Here is a 19,067-nt window from a genome sequence, read left to right on the forward strand (position 1 = left end):
CACACACACAACGTCCTGGTTAGCGGCCATCTTTTTTGCTTGTAAAAACTGGCGATTAAAAGCCAGGATCGCGGTGGTGGAAACGGCAAAGAGGGATTCAGGAGATCACAATGACTTGATTGGTATGTTTTTTATTACAGTACAACTCAGACAGTACAACTCTGTAACTATGTAAACAAAGCACATAGGGTAAGCTTCACGAAGCTTTTTCACCTGTTTTCCTCTGTTTTCACAGTAAATCTATGTTACTTTTTTAATCTCCCAAAGAGCAAAAATATAAAATAATTAAGGTAAGAAAAGTAATATTGAAATGACGTTAGTCAAGAAGGAACAACTTACTATGAGTGATTATTTTGCTTGTAAATATGTTCAAAGGTTATTTTTATTAATTATGTGATAAATAAGTCATTTATGAGAAGTTTAGTGAATAGAGCCCAATGCCTGAAAGCGCTGCTGTCCGCTTTAGTACTTTTAGATCCTGAACAAGCATGCAGCAGATCAGATCATGTTTCTGACAAAAATCTGACAAGATTAACTGCAGGCTTGTTTCAGGTGTGTGTGATTCAGACACTACTGAAGCCAGAATGATCAGTAAGACAGCCCAACAACTGTATAAATTATTATTATTTATAAAGCACCAACATATTCAGTGGCGCTGTACAATGTAAGAAAACAAACAAGGGATACATAATGATACAGACAATGATATACATCAAATAAGGACACTGATACAAGATACAGAACAGGTGATTACAATAGCAAATTTAACATGATGACTAAAATGTATAAATGTATATCAGAGTGCAAGCTATTAAATTAATAACATTCAATGACAAAAAAAGGGTGAGAGCCCTGCCCTTGTGAGCTTACAATCAAAAGGAATGGGGTGGAAACAAGAGGTGGGGAGGTGTCATAAATATGGCAGCCTCCATATGTCTTTCACCTCGGATTCCTCATAAAACCCTGGTTCCAATCAGGATGACCAAGGCTACCCTTGCTTGTGAAAGTGAAGATCAGCAATCATCTCCTGTTCTAAGAAAGCAATTTAGAAAAATATACCTAAACAAGAGGGCTTCTTTCTTTAAAGTGACGAGAAGGTGTTACACACTAAAAATCCACTAGAGGGCACTACGTAAACAGCTCTCAGAGAGCTTACATTTTGGTATAACAAAAATAACAATTTACCCTGCGTCTGTTATTTTCTACCTACCCCCCCCCCCCCCCCCCCCACCCACCCCCCATAATAAAAAGGCTCTGTGTTAGGTGGCGATTTATTTGTTATAATTACTAGACCATAAAACACCTAATAAATAATGATGATTGAAGCTAAAAGGAAAAACGAGACAGAGAGAGACACAAAGAGATGTGGAAGAGAACGCTGCAGGAGAGAGGGGAGGCAGGGACTCCATTTTGTCGGGGATTGTGCTGTCTGTACATCGCCGGCAGGTCAGAGAGCGCGTCTCCGGGGACGCTGTGCAGGCGGGTCGGGGGGGAGAAATCCGCCTTTCTTATACGCCTGAAATATCTGAGAAATTATACACATCACACCCCGGCTTGTAACTGCGGCAGCCAGGCGGAAAACCATTTCACCTCTATACCATGAAAGCTGCTTAAACCGAATCAGAAATCAGCAGTCCGTATTTATCTGTACGTAATATGGACTGTGTGCTGCTATTAAATACAGAATTTATAGCTGAAGCACGATCAAATACTTAATACAGCACAGGAAAAAAAAATTATATTATATATACATATATATATATATATATATATATATATATATACATACATACATACACAGTGGCTTACAAAAGTATTCGGCCCCCTTGAAGTTCTCCACATTTTGTCACATTACTGCCACTGACATGAATCAATTTTATTGGAATTCCACGTGAAAGACCAATACAAAGTGGTGTACATGTGAGAAGTGGAACAAAAATCATACATGATTCCAAACATTTTTTACAAATCAATAACTGCAAAGTGGGGTGTGCGTAATTATTCAGCCCCCTTTGGTCTGAGTGCAGTCAGTTGCCCATAGACATTGCCTGATGAGTGCTAATGACTAAATAGAGTGCACCTGTGTGTAATCTAATGTCAGTAGAAATACAGCTGCTCTGTGACGGTTGTCTAAGAGAATATTGGGAGCAAATACACCATGAAGTCCAAAGAACACATCAGACAGGTCAGGGATAAAGTTATTAAGAAATTTAAAGCAGGCTTAGGCTACAACAAGATTTCCAAAGCCTTGAACATCCCACGGAGCACTGTTCAAGCGATCATTCAGAAATGGAAGGAGTATGGCACAACTGTAAACCTACCAAGACAAGGCCATCCATCTAAACTCACAGGCCGAACAAGGAGAGCGCTGATCAGAAATGCAGTCAAGAGGCCCATGGTGACTCTGGACGAGCTGCAGAGATCTACAGCTCAGGTGGGGGAATCTGTCCATAGGACAACTATTAGTCGTGCACTGCACAAAGTTGGCCTTTATGGAAGAGTGGCAAGAAGAAAGGCATTGTTAACAGAAAAGCATAAGAAGTCCCGTTTGCAGTTTGCCACAAGCCATGTGGGGGACACAGCAAACATGTGGAAGAAGGTGCTCTGGTCAGATGAGACCAAAATGGAACTTTTTGGCCAAAATGCAAAATGCTATTTGTGGTGGAAAACTAACACTGCACATCACTCTGAACACAACATCCCCACTGTAAAATATAGTGGTGGCAGCATCATGCTCGGGGGGTGCATCTCTTCAGCAGTGACAGGGAAGCTGGTCAGAGTTGATGGGAAGATGGATGGAGCCAAATACAGGGCAAACTTGGAAGAAAACCTCTTGGATACTGCAAAAGACTTGAGACTGGGTCGGAGGTTCACCTTCCAGCAGGACAACGACCCTAAACATAAAGCCAGGGCAACAATGGAATGGTTTAAAACAAAACATATCCATGTGTTAGAATGGCCCAGTCAAAGTCCAGATCAAAATCCAATCAAAAATCTGTGGCAAGATCTGAAAACCGCTGTTCACAAATGCTGTCCATCTAATCTGACTGAACTGGAGCTGTTTTGCAAAGAAGAATGGGCAAGGATTTCAGTCTCTAGATGTGCAAAGCTGGTAGAGACACACCCTAAAAGACTGGCAGCTGTAATTGCAGCAAAAGGTGGTTCTACAAAGTATTGACTCAGGGGGCTGAATAATTATGCACACCCCACTTTGCAGTTATTGATTTGTAAAAAATGTTTGGAATCATGTATGATTTTCGTTCCAATTCCCTTGTGTACACCACTTTGTATTGGTCTTTCACGAGGAATTCCAATAAAATTGATTCAGGTTTGTGGCAGTAATGTGACAAAATGTGGAAAACTTCAAGGGGGCTGAATACTTTTGCAAGCCAATATATATATATATATATATATATATATATATATATATATATATATATATATATATATATATATATATATACATACATATATATACAGTGGAGGAAATAATTATTTGACCCCTCACTGATTTTGAAAGTTTGTCCAATGACAAAGAAATGAAAAGTCTCAGAACAGTATTATTTCAATGGTAGGTTTATTTTAACAGTGGCAGATAGCACATCAAATGGAACATCGAAAAAATAACCTTAAAGGGAAGGTTCAGGGACTATCCGAAAAAAATAAAAATCCCCATCCACTTACCTGGGGCCTGCGCAGTACAGCCCGGAGGACGTCCGATGACGTCAGTGCGCCGGCGTGGGACGCAGAAGTTCCAGCCCTTGGAGCGCAGAAGAGCCCGACCTGGCCGCCGGCCTGGCCAGGTCGGGCGCGCCACCGGAGACCACCGGGTGCCTGCGGAGCGGCGCCGAGGGCACCTCCTGCCTGCCACGGGCTGGAGGAAGCCCCAGGTAAGTGGATGCGGATTTTTATTTTTTTCGGATAGTCCCTGAACCTTCCCTTTAAATAAAAGATAGCAACTGATTTGCATTTCATTGAGTGAAATAAGTTTTTGAACCCCTACCAACCATTAAGACTTCTGGCTCCCACAGAGTGGTTAGACACTTCTACTCAATTAGTCACCCTCATTAAGGACACCTGTCTTAACTAGTCACCTGTATAAAAGACACCTGTCCACAGAATCAATCAATCAAGCAGACTCCAAACTCTCCAACATGGGAAAGACCAAAGAGCTGTCCAAGGATGTCAGAGACAAAATTGTAGACCTGCACAAGGCTGGAATGGGCTACAAAACCATTAGCAAGAAGCTGGGAGAGAAGGTGACAACTGTTGGTGCGATTGTTCGAAAATGGAAGGAGCACAAAATGACCATGAATCGACCTCGCTCTGGGGCTCCACGCAAGATCTCACCTCGTGGGGTATCAATGGTTCTGAGAAAGGTGAAAAGGCATCCTAGAACTACACGGGAGGAGTTCGTGAATGACCTCAAATTAGCAGGGACCACAGTCACCAAGAAAACCATTGGAAACACATTACACCGCAATGGATTAAAATCCTGCAGGGCTCGCAAGGTCCCCCTGCTCAAAAAGGCACATGTGCAGGCCCGTCTGAAGTTTGCCAATGAACACCTGAATGATTCTGTGAGTGACTGGGAGAAGGTGCTGTGGTCTGATGAGACCAAAATAGAGTTCTTTGGCATTAACTCAACTCGCTGTGTTTGGAGGAAGAAAAATGCTGCCTATGACCCCCAAAACACCGTCCCCACCGTCAAGCATGGGGGTGGAAACATTTTGCTTTGGGGGTGTTTTTCTGCTAAGGGCACAGGACAACTTAATCGCATTAACGGGAAAATGGACGGAGCCATGTATCGTGAAATCCTGAACGACAACCTCCTTCCCTCTGCCAGGAAACTGAAAATGGGTCGTGGATGGGTGTTCCAGCACGACAATGACCCAAAACATACAGCAAAGGCAACAAAGGAGTGGCTCAAGAAGAAGCACATTAAGGTCATGGAGTGGCCTAGTCAGTCTCCGGACCTTAATCCAATAGAAAACCTATGGAGGGAGCTCAAGCTCAGAGTTGCACAGAGACAGCCTCGAAACCTTAGGGATTTAGAGATGATCTGCAAAGAGGAGTGGACCAACATTCCTCCTAAAATGTGTGCAAACTTGGTCATCAATTACAAGAAACGTTTGACCTCTGTGCTTGCAAACAAGGGTTTTTCCACTAAGTATTAAGTCTTTTATTGTTAGAGGGTTCAAAAACTTATTTCACTCGATGAAATGCAAATCAGTTGCTATCTTTTATTTAAGGTTATTTTTTCGATTTTCCTTTTGATGTGCTATCTGCCACTGTTAAAATAAACCTACCATTGAAATGATACTGTTCTGAGACTTTTCATTTCTTTGTCATTGGACAAACTTACAAAATCAGTGAGGGGTCAAATAATTATTTCCTCCACTGTATATATAGGGCCGGATTTGTACACTTTCCCGCCCAAGGCCACTGTCAGCAGCCAACCCCCATCAAGGGAACCTAAACTGAGAAGGATATGGATTTTTCCTTTTAAAATAATACCAGTTGCCTGACTCTCCTGCTGATCCTGTGTCTCTGATACCTTCAGCCACAGCCCCTCAACAAGCATGCAGATCAGGTGCTCTGACTGGATTAGCTGCATGCTTCTTTCAGGTGTGTAATTCACCCACTACTGCAGCGAAAGAGATCAGCAGGGCTGCCAGGCAACTGGTATTGTTTAAAAGGAAACGTCCATATCCCTATCAGTTAAGGTTCCCTTTCAGTATATGTATCCAGATGTCTCCCCGCCCCCTCCAGTAATAAGTAGCCAGATGACCCTTCCTTCTAAAAACTGCTAAAGTGACTCAGCTGTTGGCTGGGCGATGTGTCTATTCAGTAGAGGGAGGGGGCAGACAGGCACAGTGAGAATCTTGCCTTTGCTAATGACCAAGGATAAGCAATCTTGCACTGCTCTCTGCAGTGAAAATAAACAATTTTATGCACAGGGAATACTTGGAAATGCTTGCTTATGTTCTTTTTAGGAATGATCAAAAAGGTGCAAATATTTCCGAGTTGGTGCAAATTGTTATGCAAATATATGCAGTTTGAAAGTGGACTAATCAATTTAAACCCAGGTTAAAATGGATTGGCCCATTTTCATGCTGCATATATTTGCACAAAAATGTGCATCAACTCGGAAACAGTTGCATCTCATTGATCATCCCTAGTTCTTTTGCATAACTAAAATGAGTCACTGAAGCTTTAGTATGCAAATATAATCTCAATGTAAACTTTACGTATGAAGCGCTAACATATTATGCAGCACTGCACAACAGATGGGGAAACAATACAAGGTTGAATACAAAACCGTAACCATTAGAGCATTAACCCCTTCCCTACCAGCAGTCTCTAAACACAGCTTCCTGACAAATCCCCGCACATACTAGCCGCTCTCGCTGGTCATGACGCTGCCCCATCGCCGCAGGTTCCTCTCTCTGCCGTCTCTATGACGGCAGAGTGCTGGCAGCCGGTCAGGAGCTGCTTTCATTGGGAGCCAATGTGATTAGCTTTCCGTGATCACGCGGTCAGGAGCCAATGAAAGTGGCTCCTGGCCTGCTTACAGAGCTCTACCGTCTTAAAGACGGCAGAGTGAGCGATTTGCAGCAGGTTCAGAGCGCGAGATCAGTGGTTTACGGTGCGGACGCGTCATTTTTCAGGATGTTGAATCTACGTCCAGTCAAAGCGGCAGCACCACCTGCTGGATGTAGATTCATACTGCATCGGTCCGGAAGCAGTTAAACAATAGTATTATTATTATTATTATTATTATTTATTAGATTTATATAGCGCCAACATATTACGCAGCGCTGTACAATAAATAGGCTTACAGACAATGATAACCGGGTTGACAGAACAATACAGGTAACGGACCATAGATACAACAATACAGGTAATAGCAATAAGATACACAACACAATGCAGATAATAGTACAATGCCAGATCATAAACTGGAATGGTAGTGGTAAAAAATTACCAGTTCCAAATTCTGGGTAAAGTGCACACAGTCAAGTATGATACACAAGGGAAGAGGGCCCTGCCAAAGGCTTACAATCTAGAGGGAGGGGCTGGTGACACAAAAGGAGGGGGTGCATCAAGAAGTTATTGGCAGAAAGGATTAGGGTAGTGTCGAGTTGATGTAGGCCTCCTTGAAGAAGTGAGTTTTGAGTGCTTTTTTGAAGGTGTTGAAGGTGGGAGCGAGCCTGATGGGCAGCGGGAGAGAGTTCCACAGGATAGGGGCAGCTCTAGTGAAGTCCTGCAGTCTGGCATGGGAGTGCGAGATGCGTGGGGTGGTTAAGAGGAGGTCGTTGGAGGAGCGAAGTGGGCGGCCAGGTGTATATCTGCTGACCAGGTCAGAGATGTAGGTTGGGCAGGACTTGTGTAAGGATTTGTATGCCAAACATAGGATCTTGAAGTTGATTCTGAAGTGAATTGGAAGCCAATGAAGGGATTTGCGTAGGGGAGTTGTGGAGACAGAGCGGTGGGAGGAGTAGATGAGTCTGGCTGCTGCGTTCATGATGGATTTTAGGGGGGCGATGCGGTTTTGAGGAAGGCCTGACAAGAGGGAGTTGCAGTAGTCCAGGCGGGAGATGATGAGGGCATGGACAAGGAGTTTGGTAGTGTCTGGGGTCAGGAAAGGCCGGATCTTGGAGATGTTGCGACATAGTACATGTCTGACCTACAAATCTGTCCACAAAACCTGTCCAACCTACATTTCCGATCTTACTCAGAGATACACACCTAGCCGCTCACTCCGCTCTTCAAATGAACTTCGCCTAACCGCCCCCCGCATCACCCAGTCCCATGCACGCCTCCAGGACTTCTCAAAAGCTGCTCCAACACTATGGAACTCCCTACCTCCACCCATTAGGGCAGCCTCCTCCTTCAACATCTTCAAGAAAGCCCTCAAAACTCACCTTTTCACTCTGGCCTACTACCCCTCACAAGTGCTCTAAACCCACGGCTGAACTCTGGTCCCCTACCTTTCGTGTCCTTACCTCTCCCTCTAGATTGTAAGCCTGTGGGCAGGGTCCTCCTCCTTTTGTGTCCTACCTGATCATGCACTTCCATTACTGTGCACCCATGCTATGCATCTGAGTGAACCTAACTTGCCTAATCTCCATGCTCCCCTCCAGTGACTAAGCATTACCTTGTACTCACACTGTGCTGCGTGATCTGGTCTTTCTTGTATTCCTGTATTGTCATTTTGCTGTATGTCACCCCTAAATATTGTCTGTAACCTAAACTAATGTCCAGCGCTGCGTAATATGTTGGCGCTTTATAAATACAATAAATAAATTAAAATAAATAATAGAGGCAACAAGCCTAATATGAATGGTAACAAATACAAGTTTGATCAATAATGAAGGGAAGGGACTTCAGTTAAGCCAATCAAAGCCTCTAGCTGCTGGTTACGTTTTTTTTTTGGTTTTGTTTTTTTAAATGGAATCCGTAATATAGTCTGGCTCGTAAATACTTGATAGTATTGGACCATTGGGTTATGCAAAACATTACCCGCGGTGCAATACGAAGTAATGAAAGTGCTCACAGCGACGCAGTCTCTGCAGTGCGTTGCCGCATGGTACAAGTGATGCAGCGCGGCAGGCATTTGCATGGGAGTCTATGGCAGACGGAATGCAGCACTGAAACGCAATTTAAAAACGTTAGAAAAAAAATCTGAAAATCGCACAGTGCAAGACCTGCTTTAGGTGTGCGATGAATGCGAATTTGCAAAAACGTAAACCGAGGAGAATTCTGTCATCTGTGAATGGCCCATAAAGATTCACTGGGGTAGAGCTTTCTATCAGTGTCTATTCTGAAAGAATCGGTCACCATACTTTGCAAACCGGTTTTATTTTTTTTCTAATCAAATGCAAAGAAATTCAATGCATTATGAAATCGTTTTGTGAGTGTATGGTCAGCAATGTGGGCAATGAGCTGTAAATGATTATTATTATTATTTATTTATAAAGCGCCAACATATTCCGTGGCGCTGTACAATGTAAGAAAACAAACAAGGGATACATAATGATATAGACAATGATATACATTAAATATGGAACACGGTACAAAATACAGCACTGCTGATTACAATAGCAAATTTAACATGATGACTAAAATGTATAAATGTCTAACAGAGTGCAAGCAATTGAATTAATAACATTCCAAGACACAAAAGGGTGAGAGAGCCCTGCCCTTGCGAGCTTACAATCTAAAGGAATGGGGTGGAAACAAGAGGTGGGTGAAGTATACAGTATATGTACAGGCAGTGCGTGATTAGGTTATTTAGTTAGGAATAAATGTAGATGCAAGGTTGAAGGGTGTATGGCCTAAGATAGAGCACATGCTTGTCGGAAAAGGTGGGTTTTGAGGGAGCGTTTAAAGATTTCAAAGGTGGCAGAGTGGCGGATGTGCTGTGGAAGGGCATTGCAGAGGAGGGGTGAGGCACGTGAGAAGTCTTGTATGCGTGAATTTGAGGAGGTAATTGTGGAAGAGGATAAAAGAAACTCATGTGCAGATTATATCTCCGTGCAGCAGCAGAATACAATCACTGGCGTGCTTCAGCTATCAGAAAATTCTGTTACTAGGGAAAGTCCAGGACCCCCCCCCCCCCCCCCCCCCCTTCACCTAAATATCAAATCTTACACCCACCTCTATATATAATTTCCTGCCTCCAGCAGGGATGCGCTCACACCTAACGCTGCATCCGCACCCCATCTACCTTGCGACTCATCTTCCTGCGGGCGGATACATGTGACAGCAAATGACGGGCGTGAACAGGAAGTCAAGCAAACGCGGTACTTTGCGCTGAGTCATCGAGGATCTTAAAAACCTGTCCCTTTGTGACGTTAGTTGTGGCCGCACATTGCTAAACATTGTTTGCATAATCGCGCACCTGTACCCACGTCACTAGATTGCAGAAGTAATCGCTTGTCATGTCACTCAAAAAAAAAAAATGGCCAGTTGTTGGAAAAATTGCTGGTGAAATCGCAAGGTGGATATGGGCCTTCAAACCCGACAAAGATGTTAGAAATACCTGATTTGCTGCATGCTTGTTCAGGGTCTATGGCTAAAAGCATTAGAGGCAGAGGATCAGCATGATAACCAGGCAACTGATATTGCTTAAAAGGAAATAAATATGTCAGCCTCCATATCCCTCTCACTTCAGTTGTCCTTTAAGGCTGGTTTTACATATATTGCTGTGCGATCATCCTACAGCACGAGAGCCCGAGGCAGATAGATTGCACTACTCCCCCGTTTCACATGACTTTGTGGCAGAATGCCCCGCTAGAGTAATATGCATAGCACCGCCCTCCCCCCTGCTTGACAGGAAGTATGTTACTTTTTTTCCTGATGCGCACAACACTGCTACCATAACAATCTACTACAGATTGATATGGTAGCGGAAAAGTCTCCTCCATCACCACCAGGTGGCGCTGGAGCGTTCTCCAGGATCCCGATCACATGTCATATCATGTGATCAGATGTGATCGGGACTCAGAAGACATGTCGGAAGTTGAGAGCCGCCAGTGGAGGTAGAGAGGAAGCCGTCCGGAACAGGTTACTATAACTACTCCCTGCCGAAGGGGTTTAGACTGCAGAGCAGTTTTCAAATGAAAAATTTGTATGAAGCTGCTGATGGCTTTAGATTAGAAACCTTGTACCTCACTAAATATAAAATGATTGCATCTAGAATTAAAAATAAGATACACCTACTGTAGTAGATTTAAAAATAGCACCCATGGGGCTTGATTCACTAAGACAAATAGCATGCCTTATCTGAGCTAACACACCTTATCAAAGATAACACGCCTTATCAGAGATAACAGACCTTATCAAAGTTAACACGCCTTATCAGAGTAGCATAGCAAGCGTTACAAACGTATGCCTGCAAATTTACAATGACGAGAGCTCCACTCGTCCTTCCCTGAGTCCCAGCGGGTTTCATAGCGCTCGGTATGCTACTCTGATAAGGCGTGCTAACTTTGATAAGGCGTGTTATATCTGATAAGGTGTGTTAACTCGGGTAAGGCATGCTATTTGTCTTAGTAAATCAAGCCCTAGGAATTAGAGCTGCTAAAATCCGGAATCGGGAGACATCTGGATAGTTGCTATCCGGATATCTTCCAGTAAACCTGTGCGGGGTCAATCTTACCTGTCTGACGTCTTCTTCGTCCGTCCTTCAGCGCCTCCCACGATGTGCTCCACGCACGTCACGTGATTACAAACACTTCCTCCTTCAACCCGGGAGGAAGTGTTTGTAATCACGTGACCGCCAATTGGACCGCATTGTGGGAGGTGCCGAGGGACGGACCGAAGAAGACTTCAGACAGGTAAGATTGACCCCCACCCCGCACAGGTTTACTGGGAGATATCCGGATAGCAACTATCCGGATGACTCCCGGATCGGATTTGAGCAGTTCTGCTAGGAATGTCTTCTACGTTCTTATGTTACACGTTTTCCTTTTCTATTCTTGGTAACAGCAGCCCTTTGTTGGTGTGTGACTGCTACAGCACTTTTGTACTTTCCAACTGCTCAATGGTTTGAGTTCTTTCTTCAGATGTCAATACCCATACCTTATATTTTTTGAAAACTGTGTTTTTTATAAGACGTTGAGTACTCCATAAAGGAGTTGTATGGTTCTTGACCAACGACCACATAAAAAAAATGTTCTGAAAAGAGAAGGGATATAAAATGAATAATTCAAGTACACTGAATTACAGTTCAGGGCCGCAGTTTAAGAAATGTGAAGCACACTTACTTGTAAGTACGCTACCAGTCTTTTAAATCGTATCCATCGGAAATGAGACTGTAGTTTTCAGGAAGGCCGGGCTGGGGAGCTTGCGCTTTTGTTTACAATCGCCACTTGTGCAGAACGATAAATTGCACAGCACGGTAAACAAAAGGAGGACTTAAGCGCTAACAAGATACTTGAAGGCTAGATGGAGCTTCCTAGTGTATAAAATAATCCTTTAACCACTTAACAACCTCTGCCACGCTTATCTACGCCCCTTTAAAATTCACCTGAGTCACAGGGGCGTAGATAGGCAACTCCTGTTTATTTTCCTGCTGTGCGCGATCGCGTTCGCGTGCGCGATCGCATCCGCGTTCGCGTGCACGCGGACGTGCATACGCGTCGGGCACCCGCTGGTCTGTGATTGGCTGATGTGAACATGTGTTCACAAAGCCAATGACAGTGCTTATTCATGCAGAATGTGTGTAAACATTGTATCAGTCACTATGCTGTTACACTTACTGAGATCACTCGTGAGAGGATCTCAGATAACTAACACAGCATTAGTGACTGATCAGCATCAGTGAGGTTTTTTTTAAATAAATTATACCCCCATTAAGCCCATTAACCCTTGCCTCCCTTAAATGTGAAAATTGCTGTGGTTTTTAGGTGAAAAACCCCGTGGTAGAGAAGTGGTTAATATCGCATACGATTAAGCAGAGAAATAAGAGACGGTCGCCGGTTGCTTACTACAACTTAACCTAACCTCACTGTCACACAGAACCCCCCCCCCTTCAATGCCTAACCCTAACCCCCCCCCCCCCCCCGCCCTTCCTGACACATAACCCTACAACCTCCCTCCCTGACACCTAACCCTGAAACCTCCCTCCCTGGCACCTAACCCTAAAACCTCCCTCCCTGACACCTAACCCTGAAACCTCCCTCCCTGGCACCTAACCCTAAAACCTCCCTCCCTGACACCTAACCCTGAAACCTTCCTCCCTGGCACCTAACCCTAAAACCCCCTTTCCCAATGCCAAACCCTAAAACCCCCCTTCCTGATGCTTAACTCTAAAACCTCCCCTCTTGACACCTAACCCTAAAACCACACCCTTTTCTGAAGCCTAACTCTAAAACCACCCTTCCTGATGCCAAACGCCCCTTTCTGTTGCCTAGAACTAAGACCCCTTTTTCTTGATGCCTAACCCTATAACCCCCTGTTCCTGACACCTAACCCTAAACCCCCTGTTCCTGACACCTAACCCCCAAAACCCCCCTTCCTGACGCTTAACCCTAAAACCCCCCTTTCTTGATGCCTAACCTTAAAACCCCCCTTCCTGACGCCTAACCCTAAAACCCCCCTTTCTGACACTTAACCCTAAAACCCCCCTTTCTTGATGCCTAACCTTAAACCCCCCTTCCTGACGCCTAACCCTAAAACCCTCCTTCCTGAAGTCTAACCCTAAAACCCCCCTTCCTGACGCCTAACCGTAAAACCACCACCTTTCCTGAAGCCTAACCCTAAAATCTCCCTTTCTGATGCCTAGACCTAAAACCACCGTTCCTGACGCCTAACGCCCCTTCCTGTTGCCTAACACTAAGACCCCCTTCTTGATGCCTAACCCTAAAACCCCCTCTTCCTGACACCTAACCCTAAAACTCCCCTTCCTGATGATGTTCAAAACAATAAATTTTAATTTAAAATTTAATTAAAAAAAATTGTAAATACAAAACTTTCAAAATGTTAAAAACTATAGAGCTGTCATTTTCAAAATGATAATTATCGTGTGCCCAAACGTCTGCTTTTGGCGCCTAATAGCCGGTATTTGCATTAGCCCCATGGGGCGACCAAATTTCCTGTTGCCGTTCTTACTCTGTGACCGCTGATTGGCCTTTACAGAGCCCAGACTTGTTTTCACTTTGCATGGCACAGATCAGACGTTTGATAAAGTGATTATTTTTCCTGGCAGGGCCTCTTTCTTCCACTCGCTGGGTAATGAACAGTCAGATGTCAGTCCTCCACACATATCGGTGTGATTTGGATGGTTCGGGTCACGCGGGAGGTCACCGGCCGGCGTCGTCCTCCATATACAGGCAGAATTCCCCCGATCAGCACTGCCAGCTGCCTAATATCCTGGCTGGAATCGGATTTGGAAACATACAATTACACTGTACTTTTCCTTTTAGTAACACTGACTGGACCACAAACACTGTCTAATTCACTTTATCATGGTCACTGGATACTTGGCCGCTCACATCAGTGAGATCTCTGGATTATGGGAATTGGAGCAGCAAATCTCCTCCTGTTATCTAACAAACAGTATGTGTGCAATTCTGAAAGCCTGGCTATGCCCACGGCTAAACCCCTTCCAGTGAGAGCAGTGCCGGCCGCAGCGCTACGGAAAATAAGCCCTATCGGCCATCACCCTGCAGAAACCTCTCAGCCAGCGTACCGCATGGACCCTCTGAGCCAGAGCTGGGACAAGGTCCTCCAGCACCCAAGGCTGAGACACCAAAGAGCGCCCCTCCATCCCTCCCACCCCAGCTGTCACACACTGACTGCTATTAGACTAAGAGGCGCCCCAGCACCCCCAACACCTTAATCTCTAATTATCTGGCCTGCAGTCACTGCCATGTATTCCCTTTTCTTATTTCTCTCTGCTTCAAACACAATAGGGGAATGATAGCTGAGTGAATTGTACGCCCCATTCTGCACTGCACCCTGAGGCTGGAGCCTCTCTTGCCTCTGCCTTGGCCTGGCCCTGCTCTGAGCTACTGAGGGGCTAATGAGGGGCTAATGATTCCGTCCTGGGTGCACATTTAGTGAAAACTGCATGCCGCTAGGAATTGGGACAATCAAATACTTCCTGTTGATTTTGATAGGCCCGGGTGCATGCAATTGCATTGAAGGACACCTGACATGAGAGGGATATGGAGGCTGCCATATTTATTTTGGACCTAAACGCAATACTTCCTCTCTGCACTTAAAGATTAACAACAGCACAGTAACCTTTACAGGAAACATTTCTTTGTTACAGCTGATATAAATCCTGCAATAAATCTGCAGTGTGTCTACTTCCTGCTCTCATGGAAGGCGACATAGGGTTAACATCCTGTGTTTACAAATCAGCTGCTTTGCCATGGTAGAGGAGATTCCTGAGCTGTCACAGCTGAGAGATGAAATTTCACTTGTGATTAGTCAGAGATGAGGGGGAATTAGACAGGCTAAACTCGCTAAATACAGTCAGGTCCATAAATATTGGGATTTCGACACAATTCTAACATTTTTGTCTCTATACACAACCACAATGGATTTGAAATGAAACAAACACAATGTTCTTTAACTGGAGACTGTCAGCTTTAATTAGAGGGTATTTTCATCCAAATCAAGTGAACGGTGTAGGAGTTACAACAGTTTGCATATGTGCCTCCCACTTGTTAAGGGAGCAAAAGTAATGGGACAGAATAATAATCATAAATCAAACTTTCACTTTTTAATACTTGGCTGCAAATCCTTTGCAGTCAATTACAGCCTGAAGTCTGGAAGGCATAGACATCACTAGACGCTGGGTTTCATCCCTGGTGATGCTCTGCCAGGCGTCTGCTGCAGCTGTCTTTAGTTCCTGTTTGTTCTTGTGGCATTTTGCCTTCAGTTTTGTCTTCAGCAAGTGAAATGCATGCTCAATCGGATTCAGGTCAGGTGATTGACTCGGCCATTGCATAACATTCCACTTCTTTCCCTTAAAAAACTCTTTGGCTGCTTTTGCAGCATGCTTTGGGTCATCGTCCATCTGCACTGTGAAGCGTCATCCAATGAGTTCTGAAGCATTTGGTTGAATACAAGCAGATATTACCCGAACCCCTTCTGAATTCATCCTGCTGTTTTTGTCAAAGTCAACGATCAGGAGAAGACTTCACCAGAGTGAATACAGAGGGTTCACCACAAGATGTAAACCATTGGTGAGCCTCAAAAACAGGAAGGCCAGATTAGAGTTTTGCCAAACAGCATCTATAAAGCCTTCACAGTTCCGGAACAACATCCTATGGACAGATGAGACCAAGATCAACTTGTACCATTTGTGATTGGAAGAGAATAGTATGGTGAAGGAAAGGAACTGCTCATGATCCTAAACCACCACCTCATCACTGAATCATGGTAGTGGTAGTGGTAGTGTCATGATGTAGGCATGTATGGCTGCCAATGGAACTGGTTCTCTTGTATTTAATGATGATGTGACTGCTGACAAAAGCAGTAGAATGAATTGTTGGCTGTGTTGGCACGAATGCAAAAATGCCCTGGAAGGGAGATGAATGGGAACTTCAGACAGAGAGGACAGGAATTCAGGCCCTGCTTCACCTGGTTAAATCCAGCTGCTGCTCCCCGGGGAGGGCTGATAGACTGGCGGAGGTGCTACAGGCAGGTTGTTGATCCGGATGTGCCACCAGGAAGGGGTCCAGATGGTTCGAATCAACTGAGCTGGTGATTTTTGCTCCTGCCCGCCATAACGTTTAGGCCGCAGGTTATGTTTATCATGCAATAAACCTTTTTGGGTAAAAACGTGGGTATTGCCCACTGGTTATAAGCATGCACAGGACGTAGCAATGTTTTTAATGAAGTTATTGGAATGTGTAGGCTTGTACCAAACCAAAACTGGCACCAAAACTGAAAAAGAAGCAAACTGACACCGATCAGTACGTAGGAGTAGGCTGCTTGGTTTGGTAAATTTACGCCACCACTCGTTGACAATTGACTCTTATGCTGGAGATACACGGTACGTTTCTGTACCGTGTATCGACCAGCTGATCCGGCCAGCTGATAATATGCAGCTGGCCCGCTCATGCCGCTCGACTGCCGCCCGCTCGATCCCCGCCGGCGGACAATGGCAGGGAATCAAGCAGATGATTAGGAAGCGGTGGCGGGGATGAGCGGCAATCGATCCGCCGGGGTCGATCCGGCGGCTAATCGGCCGCCGGATCGACCCATGTATGCCCAGCATTACATGATGACTTCACTGGCAGGTATAGATCTGTAAATGATAGTCTGAAATCTGTATATGCAGTGAATGTTCACAGTATATAACGTTTAATCGGACACGTTTATATTAGAAGCGGTAGCAAAAGAACAAATAAAAATATCTTTTTTCCTCTGACATTTCCCTGCCCATACATAGACTAATGTTTAGCAATGTGCATTGAATGGCAAGTCCTACCTTCTGGTAGTCTTCCTTAGATTGCAAAGCAGCGTCTGTCTGCTCCTTATTGTAGGTATAGATTGCAGAGCGATACATTGTTCCGACATCATTACCCTGACGCATTCCTGAAAAAAAGAAATAATGCTTAGGGTTAAACTAATAGACCCATAGCCAATCACATAGCATCATGCCATATAAATCCACCCCACACAGGAAACATTAAAAAACAAGTGACACCCATGCTAGGGATATGGATGTTTCCTTTTAAACAATACCAGTTGCCTGGCAGCCTCGCTGATCTCATTAGCTGCAGTAGTGGCTGAATCACACACCTGAAACAAGCATGCAGCTAATCCAGTCTGACTTCAGTCAGAGCATTTGATTTGCATGCTTGCTGTGGCTGTGGCTGAAAGTATTAGAGATTATTATTATTAGTATTATTTTAAAAGGAAAAATCCATATCCTTCTCAGTTTAGGTTCCCTTTAAAGAGGAGCTGTCAGCCATACTATCTCAGGAAAAAAACAAATATATAAGTAGATAAATACTAGCTCTACTTACATAACAGATGTATTGCACTGTCCACGTTATGATTCCTGTGAATTTTATAAAAGGAAAAGCAGAAAATCCTATTCTAGGCAGTTTCCATCTTTGTTACCTTTGACCTCCTGACATCATTTCCTCCCTCGCCCTTTTTTTCCTCCTCTTGCTAATTGTGTATTTTTTACCTGCCCTCCTCCCAGAGTATTCAGACACTCCTACTGAAGTCTATACTAGGAAGTGCACTGTCTTATGTCCTTAGAAGGAGGGGGAAATAAAGGGAAGAGGAGGAATATATTATAGGTAAAAAGAACCACCAGCATGCAACTGTTTGGCAATGCCAATTAAAGGGCCAGTGCTCAAAAGGTATGTGATAACTCCAAACCATAACAGCAGAAAAAGTTTTGAAAGTTTTGAATGCAGGATTAGCATCTTTATCACTTAATACACTCAGACCAGTTACTGTTGAAATTTTATTTTTATGGTGACAATCCCGCTTTAACATAGCAAACATCTGTAGCCTCCTCCATTCTCCTTGTGGCTCTAGGGCTGGCCACCAGACCAATGCCTGGGCATTGTGACAACATGTGAGGTAACGTGACACAAACAGAAAGAAAAATGAGAGAAGTTCTGAATTTTGGATAGAAATATAGGTCAACTTGGCACCAGGTCATCTAGATCTTTCTTGGGGGAACACAAGTTTCGGTAACTCCAGCATCTAACCAGGTTTAACAGGCACAGTTTCTCCTCAACTTCATCTATCTTAGAATTACATCAGCTCAGCCAAGAAGGAAAGCAAGAGTACAACTATTTATGCATCTTGATTGGTCATGTGTGGCCTTGAATGGTTGTGCCAAACAAATTTATAAGTACGTTTTTACGTTGGCAAGACCACTAGAATGGGAAAAGATTGCATTCTGGAACATGTCCGGTAGCTCCTTTTAGAAAAGGGTTGACTTAAGCTGGCCACTAACGGTCCAATTTCTAGCGAAAAATCGTTAGAGCGATCAGAAATTCTGATCGGACGAAAAATCGTTCACTACACCATCAACTAACCAATCATTGCTTCCTATCTATCACGACCACCAAGAAAATTCAAATTTTCGTTCGACGAAAATTCATTCAGGCGACATTTTTTTCACTCGTTCATAATCGATTGTGTCCACCAATGGAGATTATTTACAACCAATCCGATCAGAATGTCTGATCGCTCGAACGATTTTTCGCTAGAAATTGGACCATTAGTGGCCAGCTTTAGACTGGTGGCGGATGTGAGAGAATTCCATCAATGTGACCCCCCCCCCCCCCCTCCCCTCCACCTCTCCTTTACCTGCATTGATCAATGTCGGTATCCTAGAAGAGGAGGCAATCGTAAAAAGCTGCTTCTACGCTTGGAAGCGTGGTGGATACTGCAAACTGACATTATGGGTCCACTTGACATTAACGACTATGTCGATCTGGCCTGTTTTCTTGGTCCTTAATCTACCTGTCCCCCCATTAACCTCTGGTTTTGGTGCTTAAAGAGTAACCGTCCGGCATAAAATAAAAAATCAATTATTTATTTTTATCTGGTAAACAAGTAATAAGGAT

The 19,067-nt window shown here is 44.2% G+C and overlaps 1 protein-coding gene across 4 annotated transcripts in view; it reads right to left on the reverse strand.

Annotated features, from left to right (window-relative positions):
- Nucleotides 1-19,067, reverse strand: part of MSRA (methionine sulfoxide reductase A) — a 436,816-nt gene that overhangs the window by 119,980 nt on the left and 297,769 nt on the right. For all 4 annotated transcript variants that reach the window (XM_068280042.1, XM_068280043.1, XM_068280041.1 and 1 more), the window contains one exon: nucleotides 16,958-17,064. In XM_068280042.1, coding sequence (XP_068136143.1) covers nucleotides 16,958-17,064 — 107 coding nt within the window. The remainder of the gene's footprint in view (nucleotides 1-16,957; nucleotides 17,065-19,067) is intronic.

Source organism: Hyperolius riggenbachi, chromosome 4 (genome assembly GCF_040937935.1).
Source record: "Hyperolius riggenbachi isolate aHypRig1 chromosome 4, aHypRig1.pri, whole genome shotgun sequence".
In the NCBI taxonomy this organism is placed as follows: Eukaryota; Metazoa; Chordata; class Amphibia; order Anura; family Hyperoliidae; genus Hyperolius; species Hyperolius riggenbachi.